The 13,079-nt window shown below is 38.5% G+C and overlaps 1 protein-coding gene across 4 annotated transcripts in view; it reads right to left on the reverse strand.

Annotated features, from left to right (window-relative positions):
* The window catches only part of CDIN1 (CDAN1 interacting nuclease 1), a 201,290-nt gene that overhangs the window by 107,971 nt on the left and 80,240 nt on the right, over window positions 1-13,079 (reverse strand). For all 4 annotated transcript variants that reach the window (XM_072962713.1, XM_006201624.4, XM_015237112.3 and 1 more), the window contains 2 exons: window positions 3,550-3,629; window positions 3,154-3,203 (listed from right to left, as the gene is read on the reverse strand). In XM_072962713.1, the coding sequence (XP_072818814.1) occupies window positions 3,154-3,203; window positions 3,550-3,629 (130 nt within the window). The remainder of the gene's footprint in view (window positions 1-3,153; window positions 3,204-3,549; window positions 3,630-13,079) is intronic.

Raw genomic sequence — 13,079 nt, forward strand, 5'->3', positions numbered from 1 at the left:
AGACTTAATTCTGATCATGCACCACAAGAGTCCAATTTAAATCAAATAAAGTTTATATAGTATTTGTTAAAAAAAAAGTCTTAGAGAATTAGCCTGCCTTTATCAACATGTACAGGTAAACATCATTTAAATCTCAGCATTCAAGAGGTGCGACCACTCACATCTGGTGTCAAAACAAGCCCCAAGTCATCCTCACTGTCTCTTTCTGTCTGTTTTCCCCTCCTCCGCATGCACATGACTGCACCTATTTAATTTCTCATTGAGAACAAAAGAAAGGAAACAAATTTTTAAATCAAAGAACTTCACGCATTGGCAGAGGCCACTGACGACATCTGATGACTACCTCTCAATGGCCCCTCATTACTAGGGGCATCCCACATTTTAGAGCTAAATTATTTACTTCTATTGCACAGAAATGTGCTCTCACTCCTATTGTTGTAAATTATTTACATCTAAAATGTTGAATCATGAAACGGAGGTTACTGATGGTACAGAAATGAAACCCACAGCATTTTACGCTTCCTGCATCATTATCCTTGCTTGCTTCTCTGTTTAGGTCTTTGTCTAATAGCTGTGTCCTCAAGTCACACTTTGGAAAGCTGAGGTGGCTGGTTTCTCACACCTTTTGTGGCAGTGAATATAACATGTGGTAGGAAGGGAGGGAGCACGGCTATGTAGGAAAAATTACAGTGGACACCAAAAGAAAAAGAAGGCACAATGACAACGGATAGATTCTTTGCTACTATGCTTTTTTGGTGTCTTACTAATAAATAACCAGTTGATTTTATTCTACTTACACAAATGTAACTCTACGTGTCACATTTTCATAATGGAATAAAAAGGTTTTGCACCTATTCTACTTACTAAATGTGTGCTTTCTTTCTAACACAATGATGTAATTTACCGAAAGCAAGCAATATACACATTACCAAATTATCAGAACAACATACAAGTAGCATTTTCACTCACAAGAAAACTAATACTTTTTATTCAGTGGGAAATAAAATAATTCCTGTTGATCAGCCTAGGAAGCATCTATGCAAGTGTATTTACATTACAGGAAATTGCTAATGCTTCAATGCAAAGATAAAATCAGTTCTCTATAAACCTCCCAGCCCATTGTATTCTGCATGGTGAAAGCAATCACCAATTTGAAAGTTTGGAAAGATATACTTCTTAATTATGCTTTGTTTGATATAAACATATATAAAACACAAGGTCCAGAAAATAAAGCTTATTAAAACAGTAATTTTACTGGCAATAGGCAAAATGGAACAGTGAAATTATAATCTAGTCACTGAATGCAATTTATAGACATACATCATTATCTTTATCAACTGAAATCATGTACTACATTAAGCTCTACCAGCAATAACACAATCTAAAAAGGAAAGTGAATGGTGGCAAAAAAGTAAGGAAAAATACTCCAAACAGAATTTATAATGCTCCATAAGCAGAAACACTTAGACTTTCTCTATAATAATACCTATTATTGATGTATGGCAGTGACCATGGGGCAAAACTTGTAAATAACCTCACAAGCCATTTTCTACGCCAGCAATACAGCAGTCTAGTTTCCCGTAAGCATCTCAACTATTACTGAAAAACAGCCTCCTGGCATTTACAAAGCAGTTGACTTCATACTTTAGTCCATGCATATATAATTAGATAGTTATATTTAAAATCAATATGCAATCCTTCAAAAGACATTATGCTTTTAAAACCTTAACTTTAAATTGATTTTTAACTATTTTATGTGCTTTAAAATTAACATGTAATTCCGCCCCAGATACTTCGAGATGGTGTTAGTTGTTATATGAATGTGCTAAACTTTATCACTGTAGCAACATGAGGTTGGCATTCTGACAATTTCTAACACCACCATTAATTTTACACGGAAAAGAAGCCTAGTTTCACTTTGGTCTAATAGAAAGGAGAGCTTATGTCAGTGCTGTGATGTATTCATTTAAGTTAGACTGGGAGGAACAGACTTGGAGGATAAATACATAAAGGGCTATAATGTAGATGCTAAATACTTACAGGAGGGCTCTGTTAAAAGATTATTTTTCAAAGGTTAACTTTATGAACAAGAAAATGAATAATCTTTTCTTTGGTAAAAATTTTGCTTACCCTAAGCCTTTATGAAACAAGGTGGAATATAAACACACGTCCGTGTGCGTGCCCACACACACACACACGCACACGCACACACACACGGCAAGCAAGGGCTTCTAACGAAAAGCCTCCTGACAGGCAATCACCGAGTCACAACTGGTCACAATGCCACCTGCACTAACAAAACCCAGAAAGGGCATGTTATATTATTAAGAAATATGAGACTTATGGACTCGGAAAAATACAATTTTCATTAAAAAATTACTAATTATTTACTCTTTAAACAGCATTTTTAGCTAAGGGTTGTCAAAATTCTTAGTGTTGCCACAACACTGTTAAATGTATTCACTGATGTTCTATTTCAAGAAGTGGTTACTGTTCACGCAAATCCTGCTTGAATAAGTAAGTATTAACTCTTCAGTAATCTCAGTATCTTTAATGAAGAATGACTGGACATCTGTTTTCATAGGCTTAAATCCAGTCCATAGGGAAAATTAGCCTGGTTTTCTCTAAAAATGTTTATTAGAGACCCAAGCGACAGCTCAGCTTGTAGTCAACATTTAAGCAGTAAGAATCTACTGTCCTTTAAAATGTGGTGGTCTCTGGTGGCCTTTTAATCATATCATCTCTTAACTCCAGCCTCAAAATTTATCCTGGTAAACGCCACTGAACTTGGTTCACTTTAAACAGAAATTTGTTATATTTGAAAGAATGTTCACAGGAATGGTTAGATACATTCCAAGACAGTATGTTACCTGCCTAATGACTCTGTACCTTTAAACTCATTGAAAACCAAGCAGTTTGAAAGAAGCATGTGCACGTGCAACTGCTGAACTGACATCTTCCCGGGGCCTGATTTTCCTTAAGCCGTAGCAAAGAATGGTCTGCAGTGACCCTCCAGTTGATTGAATATAAAATAGAAGAGTATGAAATGTGTTTTGTGAAGCAGAACTTTATGTCAGGTTAAAGCTAGACACATCTCCTCCACTGAGTCTAAGCTCGTCAATTGTGCACCTAAAATTTTATGGGAAAGGATACTGTTTGATGCAGTCCACCAGTGGTCCATAACAGCAGTCGTTCACGATGCACTGCAGACAAATAAGAGAAAGGGTCTGGGCTGGAGCGACTACAAAAATTGTCACAGTTAAACAGTATCCTAAAAGCGGTAATTACTTTTCTTAAAAATTTTTTGCAAAGCTATCAAAAGACTGTTCTGATTTAATCACAAAACAAAAACTGCATGCTTTTTATTCACTATAAAAGCAAGCTATTAAAAAGTGAAATGCTCTTCTCGAAATATTGCATTGCCATTTATGGTGCACCCTGACCTCAGTGATAGTTTATGATGACAGTAATTAAATGAGGTTTAAAATCCTTTACTCTGCTAGGCAGATAACAGCATTGCCACAGAAAATAGACAGCTGTGATTAATACCTGATAGACCTGATTTGCTAGAACTCCATCTGGAATCTGAGAAGGGTCCCGTAGCATACTATTTATAACAGACTTGGAGGCTGAGAAGAAAAGAGATGAACTGTTAGCAGACAGTCAACATACTTTTAATGCAACATGAGAAGTGACATATACCTATAAACACACAAACCATGAAAATAAAAACATTACTGATACTAATCAGCTTTTCCTTTTTTTCAGATCTAAGGGGAGCTTTTAATTAGACCCTTCTGCCAAGTTTGAAGCCACATTGCCAGATTTGAAGATGACCTAATTTTTCCAAGGTAAAGTACATTATAACCAAGTATATGTACCTGGATACCTTAGTGAAGGCAGGTCAGATTCAAAGACTTCAATGATGCCAATAAAACCAACCTTCAGCCAAGAAAGCATCTCTGAATTCTAAACCTTCCTAAAATAATTTTCATCAACTGTCACAAAATGTTACACATGTGAGGAAAGTAAGTAAAACTGACTTACAATTGAGCAAATCTTAAATAAATACATATACATGTATTTGTATTTATATATGAGTATGTGTCCCAAAATCTGTCTAATCACACCCAGTTGCAATGTAAGTTGACCTTACCCCAGGGAACTGCAGCAGAAGGGGCTATGGAGGCATCTTAGGAGGGATGCTGTATCAGACCACACCCTCTAAAAAGCAAGGCAGGAGATCCTGGCCTCACTGTTTACTGTAGGCAGGTTGAAGCCAGCAGCCAGAATTCCTCTTCCTCAGCACGGGAGGAAGGCAGGTCTCTAGACTGAACCTAAGTCAAGTGTTGCTTAGGAATCAATTCTTTCAAATCCTCCCCAAACATTTAGCAAAATGGCTTAGGGTCTGGTCCTTATAAGCACAAACTAAAATATGCATACTGGATAATTATCTACTTAACAGAATGAACACAGACCACAGACCTACCATCATTCAGGTTCTAACATAACTGTTGGTCTTTTTTTTTTTTTTAAGATTATTATGTTCATTGTCAAGTTCAGGACCATAGAACACTGACAGGAATGATAAATGTTAGTAAATATCGTGGAAAAAAATAAGGAAATTACATCTTTATCACTTAAGCACAGTACTGAGTTCACAAGGAAAAAGTAAAGTACAATTATTTTAATTATTTCCTATTCTTAGTTGCATAACTGCACACTTAAAGCAATGTTGTGAAGTTAACCATTTTGAAACATGTCTGCACTGCAAGTGGAGAAGCCCTATTTGGATATCTGAAGTCTCAAAAGGAGCATCATCACCAGAGGAATCCTATCCAGTCCTCTCTCTACAACCAGCTCTGCAACATGGCAAGTTATGGAGCCTCTCAACTGCACTGTCTTCATCTGCAGAGTGATAATGTCATCTGACCTGACTACCGTTAAGGGTTCTTGTGCGAGTCCCTAGGGAAAACAGCTACAACAGCTATCCTGTTCTTTTGTTCAACTTTAAGTAATAATAAGCATCAAATCATGCCTAGGCATTTGCTTCCTGTAAGCTTAAGTTAGACTCAATTATTTCTGAGAGAAATTACCATGGATAAGTGGAACAAACACTGGAATTACAAAGCAGTACAGTCTTAATTTTTGCAACCATAGTGTTAAATAGATCGTAAAGAACCTGGTAAACTCACTCTGTTTTCCCAACTTAACTCTAAGGCCAGGCCAGTAGGAGGGGACCAAAGCAATCACTCACGCATTGGGTCACCTTCTCTAGGGGTCCTATACTCTCTCTGGTCTACCACTCAGTCCCCAGGCAGTAATGGAGGACACACTCTTTTATGGTACCCACAATGCCATCAGGGCAAGTGTCTCAAGGAAACAGAAGCGCCTTCTCCACGTGTACCTAGTCATTGCTGAGATGTTACACTGCCAACTCCCATGCCCCTGTGAGAAGATTACTACATGACCAGACAGCTGAACCAAAAGTGCTAGTCTATAGAAAATTACTGACCTCATACCAAACTGTATGCAAACTCACTGCTAAAACCATAAAACAAAGGCCCTTAAAAAAAAAAAAAGGACAATACCCTAAGACAAAAAAAAATTAGGTCATTTATTTTATGAGGGAAGAAAGGGAAATATGAAAGGAAAAAGAAACTTATGACATCATAATTTTCCTTACAATATAAATTTTAGAACAGTGTGCTTATCAGAATTAGGAATCATAGCAAATAAACTTAAAAAACAGTTTGAATATACTGAATAGAACACTATTCAAATCAAAGGAAGCTTATAAGAGGAAGTCAGTCATTTTAAATTGAATAGTAAAAATTATATATTGACTCTACGTTCGTTTAGTTATTTATTTTAGTTGGAGATAATTAATAGTTTATTTACAATATTGTGTTAGTTTCTGGTGTACAGCATACTGATTCAGTTATAATATATATACTTTTTCATATTCTTTTTCATTATAGTTATTACAAGTTATTGAATATAGTTCCCTGTTGCTATACAGTAGGACCTTGCTGTTTATTTTATATATAGTAGTGTGTATCTGCCAATCTCAAGCTCCTAATTTATCCCTCCCCCATCCCTTTCCCCCCAGGTAACTGTAAGTTTGTTTTTGATTTTAAATTCAACTAAATACCTTTTCTCTTCTTGCAACCTGCTGAAGTCAAGGCAGCGGCTCCAATGCAGGACGTGCCTGCCTTATTTGCAGATTCTGCACTCAGGCTTCACAAAAGTATGTCTATGTCTCAGATCAAGCCAGAGAGTGCACACATACTTTCATACACATATCCTGATGCTTAGGAACTGCCAAAGGGGTAAATAAAAACATCAACCACATAGGGAAAGGCAATCGAACAATCTTGGGATGGCTGGGGATAAGAGGCCTCAAGGAAGCCTGTGCCTTTCAGGGAAGCTGTCCCGATGCCAGCCACAACATCGGCCCAATGTGCATCCGTCTATTTTGCCCATATGTGGATGGGAGTCTTGTTCTCCCTATCCTCTGCAAGAGGCATTCCTTCCGTTGATTTCACAGTTTAACCCCGCCAACTGCTTCAACTGCTGGGATTTCTACTACCAACCAGGCATGTGCAAAAGCAAGAATGCATGAGTCACTTGGAGCAAGATGCACCAGAACAGGGGAGAGCAGGTACCTGTCAAGGCACACTACAGAAGACAGGCAACACTCTGTGTGGTTTTATTTCTGGTCTCTCTATTCTGTTCCATTGATTCCTGTGTCTGTCTTTGTGCCAATACCTTGCTGTTTTGATTATTGTAGCTTTGCAGAATATCTGAATTGATATCTATTATTGATAAGATCTCTACTATCAGTCTAACAGTAACTCCCATATAAGTGATTTGTTTTTTAATTTCTGGTTGCTTTTAGATTTTTCTTTGATATTCAGTAGTTTCATCACTGTGCACCTGGCTATGGCTCTTTTCATTTAACCTGCTTGGAATTAGCTATGTTTCAGTTTCATAAATACTTTTAGCTAGTCTGAAAAACTGGAGCCATTATAACTTTGGCCTCCATTCTCTCTTTCTGGAACTCTCACATTAGACACCTCTTAGAAGGTCTCACTTATCCCCTATATCTCCTACTCCCATGAACTGTTAATATTTCCCCTCTCGTCATCCCTTGTGTCATACTGAAGTTGCTTTCCTTAGATCCAGTGTGGAATTCTCTAATTTTTGTTCTAAATCTTCTAATTTTGATTTTTTGTGTAATCCACCTAATGAACTTTCACCTAATGAACTTTCAACTCCAATGACAATGATTTCATTTCTAAATTTTATTTTTGCTTTTTAAGTGTGTTTTTTACACTATTTTCCATGCTTTCATTTATCCAGTTGAATCTTTCTTTTCATTTATTCAATCAGTTTATACATGACTTTTATAGTTCATAAGTCACTTTATATATAAAATTTATAATGTCTTCATTTTCTCATCTCTAGTCCATATTGTTATCTGTCTATGTATCTAATCTATTTTACCTTCTACCTGCCCACCCATCTTCCCTATAATAGTGGTTTCCTCACTTGCTTTGTAAATTTTTACTGTGAACTTATTTTCAGCAAGAATTGTTTGACCTGCACTGTGTACATAACCATGACACAGTAGTTTCATGTTCACTTTTGCAGAGATTAGTTTTATTGTTAATTTTTTAGCCCAGGCTTCCTGCAGGAAAGAAGAGTGCAGTTCTGCACAGATCCACAAATGGTGCTGACCTATTTCTAATTACTCTCTCCTTTCCTAATATTCCACAACTTAAAGCCACATAGAGTAAGCAAGCTTCTTTGCCATTTTCTCCAGGCAAATAGAATTTCCTAGTCCTTTTTTGCATGGTTTGGGCTATGTGTGGAAGCTCAATTCCAGCTCCTGGCTGCATATCTTTTCCTATGAGGATTAAAAATCCCAGTCCCTGACTTTTACGTCTATATCTGAAGCTAACAATTCTTATAGACCTATACAATGTGAACCTCTATTTACCATTCTGCAAACATTCTCTCCCCATTCTTTGAACCAAAGATTGAATTCTTTTTGTTTGAAGTTGGTCACATACTTCAAGATTTTTTGTTGTTTATTTGGTTTATCATTTCTATGTCTTTGTGCCATAGAAATACAGCCCATCAACAAAACTCATTCTGCTGAAATTTTTGGAAAACCTTTAGTACAATGTTCAAAAGAAAGCTGGTTTCCTTGTTAATTTTTTGGAGTTGAAGTTATATAATTATATAAAGATCCTTCCATCAAGTTGGAACCCCAAACAACAGAGAGAAGGCGAGGTGACAAATATGCAGATAGGCTGGAGAGTGGAGCCACCTAGACCACCCCGAAGCCCCCTCTGCTGCACTGTGTCTGGCTAGGCCAGGGAACGGGAGAATGGTCACTGGTGGCTAGAAAATAAACTGTTACCCTGACTCCTCCAACGGCTACTGCCATGTTGCAGGCCAAAGTGCTGTGCTAAGCAGCAAGTCTAGGAAACGAGACAGCTTGCTTCTGAGGGTTGGAGAGGGGGCGCTTTACACAATAGTTAGCATGCTTATAGTTCGGCCATTTAGGCTGGGCTCGATGGAGGTAGCTTCACTTTAGGTGGTGTCAGCTGACGTGGACTATCCTGGTGCTGAAAGACTTGCTTTCATGACGACTCACTCACAGGTCTGGCAAACCTGTACTCACTGTGACATCAGCCATAACTGGTGGAGGGGAGCCTTGGTTTCTCTCCATTCGGGCCTATCTAAGGTCCACCTGGGCTTCCTCTTGAATTGATGGGTAGGTTCCAGGAGCAAGCATCCCAAGGGAACCAAGCAGAAGCTTATGACTTAGTATGACATCTAGCCTCAGCTATCACACAGCAAGACCGTAATTTTTCTTTACATACTCCTTAAAAGAGGAAAACCACGCCTTCTAAAAGTAAGGTGGACTTGCAAAGCTAGGCAGTATAACACTTTCAAAGAGAGAGACAGCGTGGAACAGTGGTTATGAGCTGAGCCTAGACCCAGACAGACTTGGTGTGTGGCCTGGAACTTCCCCCTACCAGCTGTGTTATCTTGACAAGTTACTTAATACTGGAGACCCTCAGTTCTCTCATTGGTAAGAGAGCATATTACTTTGCAGGGTTGTTGTGAAGACAAAATAAAATAACACATAAAAAGCACCAATATGCTGCTTAACATGTGGTCTGTTACAGTTGTTAAGCTGTTAGGTGTGGCTTGCTTTCTGCCTCCCAAGGTCTCATCATCAGTAAGTAGATCATTTGTTACCCTCTATGGCTGAGAGGGTAAAAAACACAAAAATTTCATGAGGTGTGTCTGAAGTCAGAGGCCTGCTCTTACCAAGTACAGACTTCTCAGCCTTGGACAGAGCAGAAGTAAACCTGTTCGACAGGCAAAAGCTGGCAAGGCCTGATTCTCCCTTCTTCTACCCATCGCCTGCCCCAGCCCTCTGTGGTACTCAGTGCATTCAGTGCACAATCCAGAATCAAACCTGTTGACTGGAAAAAACATGGTAGAAGTTTACACATCTGTGTGTATTAGCTTCATGTGTTATCACTCAGTGGGGGGTTTTATTTTAAGTCTTGTCTATAACCATAGAAGAGAGGAATTTTTTTCCCCCTGACTCATGGCATTTCAAGTATCAGCCATCAAGCATGTGGAGACTTTGCCCCAATCATTAACATCACATCCATTTTTATAACTCTTGCTTTCCTTAGTGTGAGCTCATATCACTGGCCAGTTATTACAGAAAGGAACTGAGGCAAACAGCAGGTGATTCATCTGTGCTCTTAAGGTCCCTAGAAGTCCTGTCCACTGCAAAGATTGCCATTTGACTAGGATACATCTGGACTAAAACAAAGACCATACATAGCTGGGGCTTCTAATCCAAGGTCACAAAAAGATAAAGATGAGATGGGCCACTGAAAGGAAAATTAATGTGTAGACAGCATGATGATGTGAGAACCTAATTCTTCTCCTACTTAAGAAAAAGTCCCTGCAGCTGAATATGGATGGAGTAGCTGGATGGAGAAGTCAGTGGCTCCCAGAGTACCCCAGGGGTTCTGCCTCTTCGTGTGGCTGCTCCAGAGCCCAGCTCCAAAACAGCAAAGCCTAAAACACCAGCTAGAATTTAATCTTTTCATTAAATGCAGGTGTAAGACCTCTGGACATCAAAGTCATGAAGGTCTCAAGTTACATCTCTGTGGAGTTGGCCTGTTAAGTGTCTTTTCTGGACAATTTCAATCTTGCTAGTGGCCTACAGGAGCCTACTTTCTCTTGCAGTTAGAACCATTCCTCAAGAATTCCAGGCAGCCACGAGCTCTGCCACTGCCCACGAGTGATCTCTAAAGCAGCCTGACTCCATTTGACAATCTGAATAAAAAATACCTTTTAACAATAGGGGATCCTATAGGGACAAATGATAGTTTTGCTAACTAGCACATAATCATATAAGAAAGAACTTGAACTAGAGTCCATCAAATAAAAAAGCATTATGTAAGGACAAGAGGAGGATGTCTCCAAAGCATGAATATTCACGCTGATCAGATCTTGTCTTGGGCAACTTACAGCTCTACAGCCATGAGACACCATCAACTTTTACTCCTGACAAACATTCAACAGAAACGTATTAAGCACCCAATTCATAACAGGGACATACTTCATTCCACCCCCAACTGCATTCACCAAATCTGCTATGTTCTTTCACATCTTTCCCATGGCCAAAACTTTGAAGTTCAGTTCAACTCTCACCTCCTCCAGTGAAGTTTTTCCTTAACTCTTCTGATAAATTGTTCTCCTCTCCCTCATCATGTGGAGTGGAGTGAACTCACTGTCTACCAGTCATTTGGCACTTGATTAAATATTACTTTGTCACCTGTTGACAGATGATTGCTCAGGATACAAAGACTTGAAACCATGACATCTTAAAAAAAAAAATCTGAAGGAAAAAGGAATGCTTAGCATGGTATAAAAAAAAGGTATCATACTTCTTCAATGTTATCTTTTCACATCTTTACATATATTTTACGTGGAGGATTAGGCTCATCCTGTGGTCACCCTAAGAAGATAACAAATAATTCTTAGAAGTTTCTGGTTCTGAAGCTGTCAGGCTTCAGATAGCAAGTTCAGCTTTATGTGGCCTTATATTTGGTCCACATCAATCTTTCTTAGTCTTTTTTTTGTTTATTTTTTTTGGTTTCATTAAAGTCCACCTCAGGACACTTCTAGGTAGGTAATTTTTTAAATTGCCACCCGGTCCTACGGAATTTTAACACAGGTGTGTATATCTGGTTATACAACACGACCTTCTTTGAGAATGCATGCATGGTTCACTGCAGACTAAGGAACTGCTTGTGTCAGGACACTTGGCAAGCTGCCTAAAGGCAAAAATATTTCTCTGCTACCACCTCAAAGTTGCTCTGCACAAACAGCTACTCAATAACTTGCTGACCGAATTATTAATGAACGACAAAATCCAAGCCCTGCCTATATTCCCTACTGTTACAGCAATTCTTAGGTAGTCAAACGGATCAGAATTTGAGCTTTTCTTACTACAGATGGGTACGCATCTCAAAAAAAAAAAAACAAAAAACTGTTTCCAGAAAATGTAGACTAAGAGGCTATAGGGCACAACAGGTCTTTAGATAAATGTTGACAACATTTCTAATGCCATGTCTCCTGAAGAGAAGAGTGCTTAACACTGGCACAGGGTAAGAAGTGACTTTACTAGAACACAGAACAATTGTTTTTAAGTTATGTCTTATTTTTACAAGTACTTTCATTTACGGCAAGGAATTCTAGTTCATCATTTAAGATGAATTATGTTTCCTTTAAAAATATAATTAAATAAAGGACGTTTAAAAAATATCAAGGAAATACAGCATATTGATTATTACTGCACGTGGTCCATATGAATATGGCAAAATCGTAAATGTACCCAAATTCCTAAAATTTCAGAGACATCAGTTTAATATTTGTACCAAGACAGTAGAGTACTCAGAAAGGTGGGGTTATTACTCAGCCCATCCTATAATAAGTGTCTACTTCTGAAAACAATTAACAATCAATATTTAGTGAGTGCTTATGGTATACCAGGCACCATTCTGAACTCTTCAGATGCATTAATTTCATTGACTTTTCAGTATGTACTTATCAGGTAGTGATCCTCATCTTAGAGATGAAGAAACTAAGGCATGGGGAACTTAAGTAATTAGCCCAAAGTCCCACTTTAGTTAGTGGTGGAGCCACGGTATGAATTTATTAGCCTGTTGGGCTCATTCTCCAGCACTATTCCCATGCTATTCAAAAGCGAACTGGTGCGAAGTAGCTCCGCCCTCTGCATCCCTGGCCTCCCCCGCCTCGGGGATGGTTCCATCATGGCGTCAAGGCAGTTGTACAGGTCCAAGATGAGAGTATATGAGGTTTGATAATATCCTACTGCATTCAAGTTACTCCTCTAGGTGAGTGGTGCTGTTAGCTGTTTTTTCAGGTTAAGAATTTATATTGCAGCCCTACTACTAAAAAGTATGATTGTAATCCTAATAAACTGGTACTGAAAATAAAAATTAAAAAAAAAAAGATCTGAAATATTCCAGATCAATGCATCACATTTATAAGAACTGACCTCAAGTTTTCCACTGGTATCTACTCCTCCTTCCTAGATGTCCCTTCAATTCAAATATTAGCAATTAAAATTTCAAGACATTTAGTGCTCCAGGTAGAGCAAATACAAGGCCACACGATGAAGCTGAGCTCTCCTGTCTAAGCTTACTGGGGCCCGCATGTCAGGTGACACTGGGAGTTGAGTCACAGGTAAAAAGAAGACTCCAGGTTAAGGTCCAGGGAGAATGTTAATGGCAGCCATGACCTATCAAAACTTGCTGGGGTAGCTAGAAAATCTGGCAGAATCACAAGTTTTTAATATTCTATAAAAAGAAGGAAAATGATGCTTTTAAAGATGATGCCACAACAGCAGCTGATATGACCAAGTCTGTAGTGGTCAGTGAGCTGGGGGTAAATCTCTGCTTTGCAAGTTGATGACTGCAAGAATCCTCTCTAATGATCCCCTC

Source organism: Vicugna pacos, chromosome 6 (assembly GCF_048564905.1).
Source record: "Vicugna pacos chromosome 6, VicPac4, whole genome shotgun sequence".
NCBI classification, from domain to species: domain Eukaryota; kingdom Metazoa; phylum Chordata; class Mammalia; order Artiodactyla; family Camelidae; genus Vicugna; species Vicugna pacos.